Source organism: Diplotaxodon limnothrissa, linkage group LG17, assembly GCF_057381915.1.
Source record: "Diplotaxodon limnothrissa isolate DT_005_m linkage group LG17, D_limnothrissa_male_GT1.1, whole genome shotgun sequence".
NCBI classification, from domain to species: domain Eukaryota; kingdom Metazoa; phylum Chordata; class Actinopteri; order Cichliformes; family Cichlidae; genus Diplotaxodon; species Diplotaxodon limnothrissa.
In genome coordinates, this window is record NC_140612.1 from 37,035,324 (window position 1) to 37,051,674 (window position 16,351).

The following is a 16,351-nucleotide window of genomic DNA, read 5'->3' on the forward strand; positions in this document are numbered from 1 at the left end:
TTATTAATCAGCTATTGCAAATTGCTTGTCAAATAGCTAATATCGGTTCTGCTTATATCATGTAGCTACTTGTATTTGTTTAGAATAACTGTCTCTAAGTCTCTGACAGTCAACATTAAGAATTCCTTCATCTGCAAGATGTCTGCACGTATTACACTCTCCCAGAACATTTCAGTGTATTTAGATTTTTGCATCACCGTAGAGTGACAGAAATTTACATGACCACTAAATAGCCTCCACTCGGGGCATTTTCCAGAGTTTGGCTTTATCTTGTGCAACTGTATAAAATGTTCTCTTTTTTTGAAATTGCAGCTCATATCAGCAGATAACCACAGATGTCGACTTCAAATTGCTTGATCTAAAGATGACAGTCTTATTATTTTGGATCTTATTATTAGGATAAAGCAGCCTGAGAAATTAAGCAAGCACTCACATTTAGAGAGCTTAAAGCAGCTTTCATTTTTGCTTCCAAATGACAAATGTTGCTTTTCTTCTCTATTAATAATATCAATAACAATAAGAACTCTGGTTGGACTAAAACTGACATTATTACACAGGAAGTGCCACTCTTCCATGAAAAATAAGTCCATCTGTTGGTGAGGGATTTAGAAACACCCCTGGAGCTTCTTCTTCTTCTTTTTTTTTTTTTAAAGATGAAACAGAAAAAAAGATTTAGTGCAGGTTTTACTAACATAAAGAAAGCCCTGTGATCCACTTTGCTCCACACTGTAGGTTTATCCACCTTAAGCCCTAACTAAAAAACAGCGAAAATCTAGCTGCCCCGAGACTGTTGATGCAGTTTTCTACGCTTGGATATGGCTTAATTTTACATTCAATTTTCTTTACATGCTTCAAGGAAAACACAATTCAATGTAAAAGCCAAACAACCCGGAGGAAAATCGTGTTCATGTCTGAGTAGTTTTCACTCTTAATGACAGCAAAGCTAAGTCAGAATCTACCCCTGCCCCTGCCCCTCTCTCTTACCGTCCACACAGGCGGGTCTAGCTCTTGTAGTTCCAGCGATCTGGCCCTTCTTACAGGCACAGCGGGCCGTCTGCCTGGCGATGGTCCGCCGTGGTTGGCTGCTGTCCCTGTCCAGCGTCACAATCTCACATGTCCCCGCTGCCAGCTGGCCTGGAAATGACATTGCACCACAGGACACGAGGTCAGAAAGATGAAATCATAAACAGGGCAAAATAAATGACTCTGTCTCTTCTGTTAAATTTGTGTTATGTTGTATGTTCAGCAGTGTAGAACTTTTTTTTAAATCCTTGGTAGCTCAGCTGACAGGGCAGCAGGTTAACAATAGCTAATTTGTAGTGTCAGGTCTTATGAGAACATCTAGTGCATGTGTGCATTCTGAAATGTCCTTATCTTTAGCAAAGACTCTAGACACATTAATATGCATGCTAAGATCATTTAACCTCAGAAAGGTAAGACTCATTGTGCTGTACCGGTTGTATCCTGGAAAGTAGATGCTTTATTCCCCTGCTGAAGTACAGGCAGGTGTGATTTCAGTGCTGGGTTTAATAAAAGCTAGAGAGGAGTAAGAGCAAGGTTCAATGATGGAGCACATCCAGGTTCTTCTATTTACATTTACAAGACAGAGCACCGGCCTTGGTGAAAGTGTGCACCTCTTGATGTCCTTTTAATTGCTCACGAATTCAACTTTCTTTTTCTAAGAGACGTTGCGGTGTCTAACTTGAATAAACAGATTGGAGATGTGAAAGGGCTAGATGAAAAATCTACTTTCCTTTAACTGATTTTAACCACATCAGCAGGAATACCATTTTTGCCTCTTTCACCGTGAAAGCGATTTGCGTTCATTAAGGTTTGACAGGCCTGAGATCCTTAGCCCTCGACATCTCCACTGGAACCGCTCACAAGCCAGCAGAGGGACACTGTAATGGGGCTGACTTTAAAAGACAATGGTGGAGAAATTACTTTTAAATTTCAGCCACCTAAAGACTACCCATGAGCTATTTCCCATTAAGGGCCACATCCAATCAGTGCACCTCTTTGAAGGTAATGTTCCCATTACCCATGAATAAAACGCATGAATACTGATGAACTTTGTAATTGCTGCCAAGCCCCACTGTCTTACACACAGACATATCCTTCCATGTATTCAATCAGGCGACCTTTGGCCTTGTAGCTGGGCCCTTGCTGCTCGCAAATTAACCTTTATCTGTGTGTGGAGGCCCTCGGATGCCATCTTGGAGAGGCTTATCGGGATCTAATTGTGATTGGCAAGAGGATGGAAGTTGTGATTAAATCTGGACTTGAGTCGCGAACACTTGGGTGGCTAGCTTAATGAACTGAGCGGCGAGGGGTCACACCCAGGGTAATGGGGATCTATCAGGATTCATCCACATGCAGGTACCTGCGGTGGCCATGGTCACACACACTGAGAACACGGCTGTGTGCATATAATATTTAGCTTGCTATACTCTTACATGTGCTATTTGAATAATATGTCTATGGATATAGGTTTGCATGTGTTCAGTACCTTCAAACGTTGATTAAGTAGCATTATGCTGCACTTTAATTAATATATTTATATAAGAAGACAGATATTCAAAAATTAATTGATGTAACAAAACGTTGTCTCTGAGAATTAGACAGAGCTGTAGTGTTTTAGCAATGGGTAAGGGTTCAGACACATGGATCCGTTACTCAAACAAATTCCTGGAATTAATCTTCTCACTGGTGATACCTGAAACAACACACCCCTACCAGTCACGGACATTCTTCAGTTTAATAGTTTAACCTTTTAATAATTTAATTATTCTTCTTTTGTTTCACATTTTTGTGTGTTTTGCTGACACCAAAAAATTATATCCCAAACGAGTGAAAACAAGCTTAAAACATCTCCTGACATATTTTCTGCTGAAACAGGCCAAATTATTTTGGCAGAAGTGCTACTTCTGTCCAAAATGTCAGAAACACAGTGTGAAAAATGCTTTGCAAAACTACTGCGACTGCTTCCAAGGAGCTGGCAGGTCACTGATAAACGAATGCAGAATTAGCTAACCCACTTGGAAAAGTAACACAAATTTGGTATTTGCCCAGGCAGATGCATTTGATGGTTCACTTGTCAAATATAGGGTCAAAGTAAAAGTACTGTACTCCAATAAATGTCAAATTAAGTACCAGATCAAAGTGGCCAATTATTTCAACTACTTTATTGATGTAATTAAGAACAGCACCCATCATTACCCATGTCCACCTATATTGTCTGTGTGTCTGTTTGTGTGTGCATGCAGCCAGTTACCAGGCGTTATTGGTATACAATTTATTATATCTATAAATACAACTCTACAAAGAAGACAGGAGACGTGATTAGAGATGTGCAGAAAGATAAATTAGCACAAGATGCCTTTGCTCAGAAAGGCATGCCAACAAAATTCACTGTCTGAAATGTTTTGCAGTGAGATGAAGCGCCCCTTCCCCATCGAAACACATACACACACACACACACACACACACACACACACACACACACACACACACACACTTGCTCTTCTTCTCTTTCATGCCTTCTTACTTAACATACCTCTTGCATCTATTCTATCTTTAATGCCTGATGTCGGATAATGATGTCTGAACTGCTGTATGTGTATTTACATCTATGCGCATCTTAATGCTACTCACAGCCTTCTTCCTGCTTCCTCTTTTGGAACTCTTCCATCGCAAGACGCTGGACAGACTGTTTAGATCTGTCTTATGCAATCTTGTGAATCACTGTGCCACCGAGTTACCATGTGCGAAGTCAACTAGTTCAGAGACTGTGGCTGATTTGACGCTGCGATCCTCTGTTGTTGGTCTATTTTGAGTCGATGGAGCTCATTAATTGACTATGTTTCATCAAACAGGGGTCTTGCTCTTGCCGCCACAGCTGTAGCTGTCAGGAAACTGAATTAACATCTGTTTTATGTTGTTGTCTTGCCGTGTAAAGTATACTACTTCTTGGTATGACGATGAATCTTCACATTTTAAACTGAGGTTAAAACGAAACAGTTCCTTACTCACATTATGAAGCTAAATAGGACAGAGAAAAATATTTCATGTTTTATTTAAATGTATATTTTTGAGCTGCTGACACTGATCTTAACTGTTGGATTATATACCTTTAAAACTTTGAAACAGACCTTTAAACTGGTCAGGAATTGCTTGGCAACAACTGGTCGCTAGGATAAAATGAGTAGTCCTTGAGCAGCTTCAAGGACTTCAAGTGTTTGCTGGAGGTTGCTAAAACTGATGACTAAAGCTTGATTTAGACTTCCCACTTAGACTGTGGCAAACCAACTTACATACTAACTGCAAGCTCTTTTTATTCCTACAGTGCAACTTTCCACACCATTTAATTTGTTGTGGTATGCGTCGACGAGACGTGTAGTTACATTTCTCAGGAGGTGCATTTCAGGTTGCATAGAAGCTTGCAGCATAAATTTAAAGGGGTTAAAGCGTAAGTTACAACTTAGATCTGACACATTCATATGTAAGCCCCAATCACACATGGAGTAAAGACCGGTCAGTAACTCCACGGTAACCACTGGTTGCCAAGAAAAAAATGTGTATCCCCCAAATCTAAAATTCTTTGCTGTTGCTAGGTGACATTGGCCAAAACGAGCTAGTTGAAGTTGCTAGTTGTACTGAAAACCTTGCAATTGTTTTGGTTGCTAGCAGTTTGTCATGGTCAGCCTTAGTTTATATGGAAGACGCAGGCTTGTCTCCAAACTCTTGCCAACTACGAACCGCTAACAGTCCAGCACAAATCAGAAACACACACTGCTCACTTTCTAAAACATTTTGGTTTCAACGTAAGGCACAACCTTTACTTTGAAGATTAATGGTTTCCATTATCAAATTGTGTTGCAGTTTGTTCAAGTTTCATTACAGCTCACTGGTTAGTTAGCAAATCTATGTAGACAAGTTGCCATTTTCAATCCAACAATAGGCACCCCAGCAATCTGCTTGCGACCAAAGCAATCACAAGGATGTTTTTGTGCGCAGTACCTTTTATGTGACAAGCAAACATTCACCAACTGACCGGGAAATACACATTTTTCCAGGGGGTAGTTGATGAGTATCTAGGCTTGTGTGACTGAGGCCTTGAATTGAAATTGTCAAATTATTCAACGGGTTGAATTTCTGTGCACGTTTGAACACATTTTATGGCTGTAAAACTCAAAAACAATTTCACTTTTAAATTGAAGTGTAACAAATGTGTTTCATGGAGTTTGGTCAATGTTAAGATAATTCATCCATGCCAGCTGACGCAAGACTTTAATGAGAAGAGTTAAAAGCCATTATACACACGCTAACATGCTTAGAAAGCAGTTTGATGTTGGCCAGGTATTATATTCACCTTCTTCATTCATCATATTAGATGTTAACCAGTTAGCACTAACACCAGAAACACAGCTCCACAGGTATGTCCACAGTAAGTAATTAATCCTTAATAATAACAAATATCTTCCTCAGATTTCACAGCAGTCCATAACTAAACCAGTAATAAAATGTAAAAATATGGTCCAACTTTCGAATTCTTGCAATAAATTCTAAATCAAATTTCCACAAGCATCCTTAATATGCTACTAAAAATGATAATAAAAAGTTAATACTAAAAATGTATCTGGGTTGCCATCCTGAGGAATTTGTTTCTGCAGACAGTTTTACAGACAGAAAGATATTTGTTTGATAGTTGGGGGGAATCTCACAGAAGTCTTTAGGGAAATGCCAAAACAAGTTCTAAATGCAAGTGTTCTAGGTGTTTCAGTTTTTCCAGATAATATGTAAGAGAACTTGAAGACAAGCTGGTCTCTATCTCCCAATAACGTGGGAGTTGACTTCATTGCTTCTTTTCTAAAACAAATTGCTCCAAGCGTCCCTGTGGCTCTGCCTCCAGAACACAGTGCCAAGGATAGGACAGACTCTGCCACTGTGAAACACAGCAAAGCTAAACAAACAAAGAATAAAAAAAATGAACCGAACCAAATCTCCCCAACACAACAAAGTATCCCTCCTCCCACTGGTCCTGGGGGATCTGCAGAAAAAGTTGAAATGTTAGAGGATACACAGCTCCGATAAGGCTCTCTCACCACAGCATAACTGCACATTTGGTCCACAACACAAACTCTGTATTTCTCAGAATTAATATGAAATATCATTGTTCATTTACAATTTATTACATGCACTGATGCAGTCTTTTCACAATCATCCCATGAAGAAAATGGACCGTGACGAGAGGAAGCTGTAATCCCCTTTTTGGGGATAGCCACATAAACAGTGGAGAAAAAAAATCAGAAACTGGAAGGAATCCTTAGAAAGAAGCCCAAAGCTTGTACTAGTAGTGCTATGATTCATCATCAACCTTATCGGCTCCTGTTGTTGAGCAGTTATCAACTTGGCCAGCCAAATGCCTGATTAAAATGTATGTGTGGCCACCCTAGAGTGAAATGAAGGCTCTGACTGTGGCAGAAGATGAATGTGACACAGTGTATGACTTAATGCAATGTAATGTTATTGACATGCTCCTGTGTCTTATTATTCCTTTTCCCGCTATTCAGCACATTAAAATTGCACAGCCATACAGGGCTATTTGACAAATGTCCAGCATGGCATTGCAGGAAGACTTGACTCGACCCCTGCTGCTTGCATCTTTTGCTTTGCGTCTTTTTCAGAAGGTGCTTTTTCATTCATTTTTTAAAAATATATTATTTTTTGTCTTGTTTTCCTGCTCAAGAGACCCAAACGCAAGAAAAAGCTACTTCTAAGAATCTGCTGATCTGAATGTCTAAGATATTTATAAATGTGTGGTTAAGGCTTGCTATGAACGGTTGGTATAGTTTGGTTGCTGTTTTTTTTCTCTTCTTCTTCTTCTTTCTTGGTCCTTTGAAAATCTAAAGTGTGTTAGACTCATGCTGAGATTGCATACTGTGCTAAACAAGAAGCTGCTATTACTGAACCATTTTTGAGTGTCCTCGTAAATGCAGCACAAAAACACATTCTGACATGACATTTACTGAGATACTGAAGTGCGGTCTAACCGAATGAGTTTTTAATTAGCCCTCATTTTCCAGTAATACTCATGGCAGCGTACATAAGAAAGATGAGTCCTCCCATGCAAAAAATAGTTGCAAAATGTCTCTGGATGGTAAATGAACACCACGGCACACATTTGAAGTAGTAAATGAAATTCAGCCATTTAACAATGGCGGTGCAACAAACAAATTATAAATGGGATGTACATGGGGATAAAACCTTAACTGCTCACAGTGGCATATGAGAAAAGATGGTCCCATCAATTACTAATACAAACACAATTAGCATTTTTTTAATCATTATTATTACTATTATTATTATTATTATTGGGATTTTTTTTAAAGCAAACTAATACATGCTGCCTCAAATAACATGCTGCATCATGTTTCAGGTATTATAAACTGATTGTAAATTATATATAGCACCTTTCAAGATAAATATCATAAAGTGCCTTACAGCACAAAAATATTAGTCTACAGAGTTTGCATATTTATATCAAATATCTGTTTATAAAGAAGGTATAATTAGCTTAGGAACCAGAATAATTTGATCTCATTTTAAGCGCTGATTGACTGGAAGGTAGGCTTGTGATTGTACTATAATAACAGGATACAGGAACAGATAGATATAATTGGAAGCCCACTTTTTAATGCACAAAATATGTAAAGCTTATCCTTAAAAATATTTAGTCACATTTAAATTTCAAAGACAATCATTGGGACGATGTTATTGGACACATTTAGCGGCAAAGCAATAGTCTTGAAAACTGTATTAGGAGGAGATAACAGGAGCATTGTAGTTCTTTAGAGTCGCCACACATTTGCTGTCATTTGAACCAACCAAGTGACTACCATCAGCATCTGTGGAGCCCTGTGATCTCACTAGCATGGCTAAAATTATGCTGTGTAAGGGGAAGAACCTTAAATGCTGAAATATATACATGCAGTATTGATTTGTGTATTAAGCAAACATTGTTGTAATTGTGTCTCCAAGGAGCCAAGTCACTTGTGTATATTGTGCAGCTGTGAAGCAATTACAACAGTGCTAACACGCAGATATGCAATACATCATTTAAGCTAGTTGGAGACTGCCATTTCTGTTCGGAGAAGTCACAGTGTGAGTGTGAAACATTGCCAGGCTTAAATACTATATCACTACAGCTGTTTGGATCGAGACAAAAGAGTCCAGCGCCAACATTGCAAGTCTATACGCTGTTTTAGCCAAATGTAGCATTAGTAGAACCTTGGTGTCATCATCCTACCCTAAAGCCTGATGGGCTAGCTTTTAAACAAATCCTTTTAACAAGCCTAATCAAGGCTGGAAGAGCAAGTTGAACAGCATGTGGTGTGACGGGAAGGAGAGCAGAGCAGACGATATTACAGCTTCAGGTAAAAAGCAGAAAGCTGATGGAGTGTGAAAATGAAAGACATATTTAAAAAAATAAAAATAAAAAAACAACAATCATTTTATGTTTTAAGTGAAAGGGTTTTAGCTTAGCAAGCATAACATAACGCATCTGCTCAGCTAACATGTTTAGCTAAGCTAGTTAGCTTGGCTCAACAAACATACAAGATCAAGGCATACAGCCTGATCCTCTCCAAAATCGTCCAGCAACTTCCACCTTACTAACCAGCATGACACATGCTGTATTTCCTCTAAAACAATCCACTGTCTTTAGAATCTAAATAATCTATTCTAAATTATTACCTATTATCAATTCTAAAAACAATACTGTAAACCATAGTTTCTGATTGGCGTGGAGCATATTAGCATAGTAGTCAATTAACTTTAATAAAAACAGAGATACACTTACTATTATTTTATTTGATTAATAGAATATAATTGTTGGAAGGTAGATTTCATTATCTTTTATAAAAACAAATCTTGTTAGGTTGCTCCATCTCCGGTTAAACTAATCTAAACTAATCTCCTAGTTTCTTTTTACTTTTTCCTAAGGGCAGCTGATATCTTGAACTACTTTTTGACTTGCTCTGGATACTTAATTAAAATAAACTCAGAAAAATCTAACTGATTGACACACACACACACACACACACACACTAGACTAGAGTGACCAAAAACTCATAAAAAGTTAGCCTTGGAATTATTAATACCTCGTCTATGCTGCCATGAGTCAGAGAAAGTTCTGGAGACAATTCTCATCGGAGCGCTTCTTCATCATGCAGAGAGAGAGTGAGGGAGAAAAAGAACTGTAGCTTGGCCGATCTATTTTGGGTGAAGCAAGCTTGTATGAGTGCTTCACTTGCTTTGAGGAAGTGGAAGTGATTTGATTTTTCTTTGCTGCGTTTTCCCCTAAAATGTTCAAGCAAAGAAGCAGTCGCACTGAGGCACAAACACACACACTAAAACATACAATTATGCATGAAAGAATATAAGCAGACAATGCAGCACACAAACTATTGCCAAGGATATAACCATGAGACAGACTTCTATCGTCCTCTCTGTCTTTCTTACATACAGTATGTGCACTCAGACATACTTAACTGAATATTGCCATGCAACCATAACGAAAATTTAAGTAAGTCGAGCCTCTGCTCTGCACAAATCTCATGAAGATAAATTTTCTGCTCCTAGTTCTCAATGTCTAAAATTTCCAGCACAAGATAATAAGCATAAAAAGAGCTGCTTTTAATTCCAGTCAGTCTCTCAGTGATGACCCATGTGCTAATCAGTACAAGTTAGTATATTAATTTACAAAAGTGAAATGGCAAACATGGTCCACATTATACTAGGTAAATATTAACAGTTAACATTTACACTGGGAATGTGTCACACAGATGTCACATCAGAGCTGCCTCTCTCCTGCATAGGGTGGCTGATTAGAAGTTGTGACCCATTTCTCTTAAAAAAGAAAAAAGCCATACATTTGTCATGCTTTTCGATATTCACATATAAGAAATATTAAAAATAAGCAACACAAAAAATGTTTCTCTCTGACAAAAAAAGCTATAACATCTGCCGCATATATTAAAACAACCCAGTACAAGAAGGTTTATAAGATTTGCAAACCACTGCATTCTTTTCATTTAAGTTTTACACAATGTTTCCACACAAAGGGTGTGGGCTCAAATCCACAATCTGGCTGTGTTGTGTTTACATGTTCTGCCTGTGTCTATGTGGGTTCTCTCTGAGGAACTCTCACTTGTTTTTCTCACAGTTCAAAGACATGCAGATACAGGAGTTAGGTTAATTTGTGACTTTGAATTGCCCACGAGTCTGAATAGTTTTCTGTGAGAGCCTGGAAACGGTTTCTCATAGGGTGATCCTGAATTGGATAAGCAGAAGAAAAGTGGTGGATGGACAAAGTTCCAACTGCTTTGGAATTGGGTCTGTATAATTTAAATTAAAAAAAAAAAAAAAGTTAAAAAAAAAAAGCAACTGTGGCTTGTGGGGACATGAGTTTTAGACCCGCACAATGGAGAACGTTTGGCTGAAATGGTTTCTCACTTTGTTCAAGAAAACTAACAGTAGCACCAGCTACCCTGAGCAACCGGAAGACATTGGAAGCTAATGATATCCCTTGAATTAGCTCACCTAAGTAAACCTTACAAAGGCTCTCTTTCTCTCATCTTGTCTCTAGCTTCACCAAACAGTGAATGACTTTGAGCTTTTAGGAAGAGGCGAATGTGTACTGAAAAGGAAAAGAAAAAAAAGGAAGATTTGTAATGAAAATGAATACAAAAAATACAACTAGTTTAATTCTGACTATATTTTATGGACTAAAGTACTGTAAATAGGCAGGGCCACAACTCTTAATCTTTCAGTTCAGGTGTTTTCAGTCCCACCGTGTCACTGGTGTATTAAACTCAAGGTTCTAGCCATGAAGTTTGCCTTTACAGTAGGGCTGGGCTATATGATCTAAAATCAAAATCACATTCACATGGACATTTTCCCTTGATTTCAGTGCATGTGTATTATTATCACACATACACACATATATTTTTCTTGCACTCAGGGTTCACTAGGTACAGTATGCTAAAATACTAAAGCTGGAATTTTTATTATTTATTTATTGGTAATATGATTGGGCTCAAAGCTTTTTAACAGCTTAGTAGTATTGATTTCAGTTACTGAAACTATTAATCACACAGTTGTTTGTTGTCCGTTTTTGTCTTTCTGTTTGATGTTGTCTTTACTAAAACCAAAAACAGTGTCCAAATAATGGACACAGGATTTGTATTTGCTCCAGTTGCTACCTAGACCATGTATGTAACATCATATACAGTAATACATTTAAAGGGAACAGTGCATAATGGTAAGTACATAACGTTTGTCTATATACTGTAATTTAATGCTGTTTAAAATTTGATTACTCATTATGGCAAATGAGGCTTGCCTCCATCATATTTGGGTTCAAATACACCCTTTCATAACATTACAAATTATTAAAAGTCAGACATTTGAGTAGAATTTAGTAGAAAAACTGCTTAAATCTACCACTATTTCCACTCTCGCTCCATGACCTTCTTCCACGCAGTAATCACAGCTTTTCCAAAATGGCTTCCAGAGTGTGTCAATGTAAAAATGCTACCTTGGTTTTATGGTTTATGTGGAGATAGAAGTACACTATGATAATAAAGTAGAAGTCTTGATGACAGTTTTGTTTATTTTGTTTGTTTGTTTTTACCCCTTTTAACATTTTTTTCTAAATTCAGCAAAAAGTGGTAATTTATTTTTACAAAACAAAGATGTGATAAATCAGTTTATTGCTAGAAAAAATCAGACATTTCACAATCTTACTGAGGTCCCATTCCAAGTACAGTAAGATACAAATGAAATGCTTTTCTTCTATTAACTACATAATGAAGCAGGGACCCCCTTTTCCTACTGTGACCTTGTGTAAAGCCCATAAAGAATGGTGTTTCCCTAGAGGCACCCTCTTTTCCCCAGTGTTAGTGTTTAAGAATAATGAACTCTGCTTAATAACAGGTTGTTGGTGCGAAACAATGAATGACCATCAATTAAAATGGAGGTGGGGAAAAAGTAAAACAAATAAGACACTGTAAGCCTCGATATCACCGGAAAGTTCATGTGCTTACACACATGCTGCTACTTCACTAAAGCAGTAAAGCACATTTTTTCTCGCCCTGAGGATACGTCACAACAGGGCAATGATGTTCAGGTGAAATCCCTTAAATCTTGCTATGGTTTAGCAGACTATAGACCCAGAACATGTCAAAGTCCAATCATTTCTGTCGTTCTGTTCCCCTCGGGGAAGCATCTAATGTCAGACAGCGTTAGTCTCCTGATTAGATCTGGAATGTATGCTTTAATATAGTATCTATAACTAAGTGTGTTTGGTAAGAGCTTATATACATTTTGCACATGCATGTATTCCATGGACTACAGTTGTCATATTACTGGGTCGTCTTTGTTACTGCACTTCATTTTCCTATATAAAAATGTTCTCTAGCCCCCTTATTTATATTCTCTCACTGACATGGACAGAGGCCCTCGCTAGGGCGCTAGGGATATTCACGATTTATAACCTGTCTTCCCCAACAAAATATCAGTTGAACAAAAGCCCTTTTTTGAAAAACTCTTTATCCAAACTTCAAAAAGGTGCACTCGTGCAGATGTTTTGCATTCCGTACAAAGCACCGACACATTTTTGAACGTGACGTGAAGAAGAATGTGGACCTACAGTGAAAGGAGAAAACAAAAACTAACCTTCTGAGTCACAGTCACAACATACGAAAAAGTAATGGATTCATGTTTCTGCATCAGGGTGCCACAAAGTCTTTGTAGTGCTGCTGGAAGTGCTTCCAGTGCTGTGATGCAACTCAAAAATGTAACTGCAGAACAGAAAGTATGATTAGTCAACTGGAGGTGTTTGTATTTGCCCCTTTATGTCTCTAATTCAGACAAAAACTCTATTTGTTGTGGATTAAAACGCAACACAAAGTGAGCTAATGTCTGCTGCTCTTGATAATCTTAGACAATGTTATATTTTGTGATCTCGCAAAGCCATTTCGAGGGCTTCTCAGTGATTGTCACAACCATTAAGTGGCTACAAAACTGGAAGCACAATTATTTCAAGTAGGCTTTATAATTAATGTGAAGGACTTCTTGGCATAATCTGTTAATGTCTGCGAAGGAAAGAAAATGTGTGAAGTCAGGAATTTTTGGCATTTATGTGCTTACGTTTCTGTCTTGGGCTATATATATGGAATACACTTAAACAAACGTGCCATAACTAAATAATGCTTGAACTTAGCTTTAATTGTCATAATATAACTATAAACACTTTTACTATTGGTGTATTACACTACATGCTAAAAAGACAGTTGAGAGTTAGCTAGAAATTAGCTGTAAGTATGTGCAGCACTACATGCTGATATTATGGATGTCACTAGAACCAATGATTATGGCAGCTTTTGATACTAAAATTCTGTGAATGCAGTGATACTTGTCTTATGCTCCCTACTTGGAACATAGGCAAAATAACTAGGTCTCAGAAATATTCGTAACATCCATCTTTCCTTAATCAGGGCCGGATATCCAGTCTCAGCAGAGAAGCCCAGACCTCCCTCACTCCAGCCACCTCCTCCAGCTTGCCTGGCGTTCTCAGGCCAGCCTAGAGGTATAATCTCTCCAGCATGTCCTGGTCTGCCCCGGGGCCTTCTGCCAGTGGGACATGCCTGCAACACCTCAACTGGCTCCTTTCTATGTTGAGGAGCAGCGGCTCTACTCTGGCTGAACTTCTCCCCCTATGTCTAAGGGATAGGCCAGCCACCCTTCGGAGGAAGCTAATTTTTGCCGCTTGTATCCGCGCTCTCGTTCTTTCAGTCACTACCCACAGCTTGTGACCAAAGGTGAGGGCAGGGATGTAGATCGACCGTTTTCCCCTCAGCGAATCTCTACCTTATCGTGGTGGTAGGGGTTTGTGTGTCCCAGGGATCACAGGGGCTATATTGTCAGGGGTCTTCTGCCCCCTGGTAGGGTCTCCCATGGCAAATTGGTCCTGGGTGAGGGACCAGACAAAGAGTGATTCAGAAGACCCCTATGAGTAGAACATCAAGGGAACAGTCAGAGCGTTCTCACTCCCGAGGCGTAACATGTCGACGTTTTGTCACGTCCCGCGGCGTTCCTGAGGAACGCGAAAGGAGACCTTCGGCGTTCTTATGGTACGCGGCGGGTTATGGCTGGAATCCAGTGCAATGACGCTCCCGCGGTAGTAGACGTTCCAGCCCTGTATTCCAGCCCTAAACCTAACCTTATCCCTAGCCCTGACCATAACCTTATTCCTGACCTTAACCAGGACTTTAATGATGTTAAATAGCGTGTTTCTAAGCGATTTGAAGAAAAAGAGCGAACATGTGTAGGTTCAGTCCAGACGGTTCTCATATTTCCTCTTTTTCCGAGGTCGTCATTTAGGAACGTGGTGGGTAGCCGAAAACGTAATATGGTGACGATTTGTCACCTAGTGTAAAATGTTACGCTTTGGGAGTGAGAACGGGTTGGAACAGTTCACCCTGCCCAGAATAGGGTTACCAGTGCCTCGCCCTGGACCCAGGCCCAGCCCGATACAGCCCGGAAAAGGGACATAGGCCCATCCTCCTGCAAATATTGGTACTTGGATACTAATTAATATTAAAAATTAATATTGGATTAGCTACTCATTTGAAGGGCAGGCACACAGGCCCTCCACTCACTAGTAGCTGAATACACAATAGTAGCACAGTGAACTTGGTAAAATGACTTAAAAACTGAGACCCTGGTCCTTATGAAGAATTTCATACGGTCAGCAAATCTCCAATTTCAGCAAAACTAAACTTTTAAACAATTATTTAAACATGTATTAACCTGGCCGATGCACATGGCAACGTTGGTTAATTTTGAAGCTAGCCAGCAAGTTTTACCAATTCTGCAAATCCATAAGATAGCTAATGTTAATTTAACAGGATAACATGATTACTTATGTCTCAGACTGAAGCAGCCTACCATACAACTCTTATTTGATCAGCACTGAACACAAAGTACCAAGTCACCAGAAATACAGGAAATAAACACTGACATAGCTCAATACGCTTGTACCAACTACCTACTTTTTTTTTTACAGCACATCTTTATTTTGCATTTTTCTTCACTCTGTGGTTTTGAAAATGATATTAAGTATCATATATGTCCTGTGTATAGGTATCAAGTTTAAAATTCTAGTGTTGTAATAACCCTACTGGATATTGCAGTTTAATCTTCAATTACACATACCACCACATCTAAAGCTTTAAAAGTGGAATCACCATTTTACCAACAAATAATATAACATAATCTAATAATTATGTTATATCAAGTGAAAAGAATGTAATTTTATATATTATCAGCCCAAGGTCACCTCCTTGTTGTTACATTATGTCAAAACTCAAAGCTAAACTTCATTGTTTGAAAAAAAAATCAAAAATTCAAAGTGACTTATGTTTCCAGGGAAGATGGATGGATGAATCATCCATCTACTGCACACTGCGGTGGCGATCAACAGGTGACACTCAGCTATAAATAACTCCCTTCCTACAGGGGAATCTAAAGCAGAAGCAACCTCGACAAAGACACATAAATATAAATGAACTTGGAGTTTGTTAAGTGAAAAGTGAAACAGGCTGGTCACACATCCACATTCGCTCCTATGGATCCCATCCATTCCTAATCCCCCACCTGAACTACAGTATTCAGCTCAGTTATCTCAATTCTCTGAGGCTTTATAGGCTGCTTAAGTATTAACGAGAAAGCACGGTTCTTTCCACAACGTTTTATCTTCTTTCAGTTACATTGAAGATGTAAAGATGATCAATCATGTAATATCTTTCACAGCACACTGAGACAACCTAAAAATGATATAATGGTAATATAATAATAAAATCTGTTTTATATAGTGTGATGGTATTGATGTTAATTGAAAAGTTAAAGTCGCATTTCATGACGGCAGGAGTGTGCAGTCTGGGCACTGGTGTATGGGAGTGGCAGGGTGCATGGCTCCTTTCACTTCGGCTTGATCAGCATGCAGGCTGGGATGTTGGGGAGAGCGGTGATTGAATACAGAGGCTGCAGGCCTCAGCACTGCCTTTAATCTCTACTCCCCATTTAAGTTGGCCTCTGTGTTGCCGCTCTGCTGAGGCTCAGCTGGAGCATAAAGACACCAACGCGCACAAACAAACACATACACACTGCCACATCTGCCAGCCCTCTCTCAGTCCCATCTGTCTTCTGGTATGTCCATCTTTGTGTTTTCGCGTGTCCCTATCTCTGATCAACTGTTTCTCTTTTTTCATCCACCTTTTGGTACTCT

The 16,351-nt window shown here is 38.9% G+C and overlaps 1 protein-coding gene across 1 annotated transcript in view; it reads right to left on the minus strand.

Moving 5' to 3' along the window:
* LOC146615381 (uncharacterized) overlaps positions 1–16,351 on the minus strand; it is a 131,193-nt gene that overhangs the window by 86,549 nt on the left and 28,293 nt on the right. Inside the window, exon 2 of the mRNA XM_085375556.1 lies at positions 985–1,134. Within this exon, the coding sequence (XP_085231682.1) occupies positions 985–1,134 (150 nt within the window). The remainder of the gene's footprint in view (positions 1–984; positions 1,135–16,351) is intronic.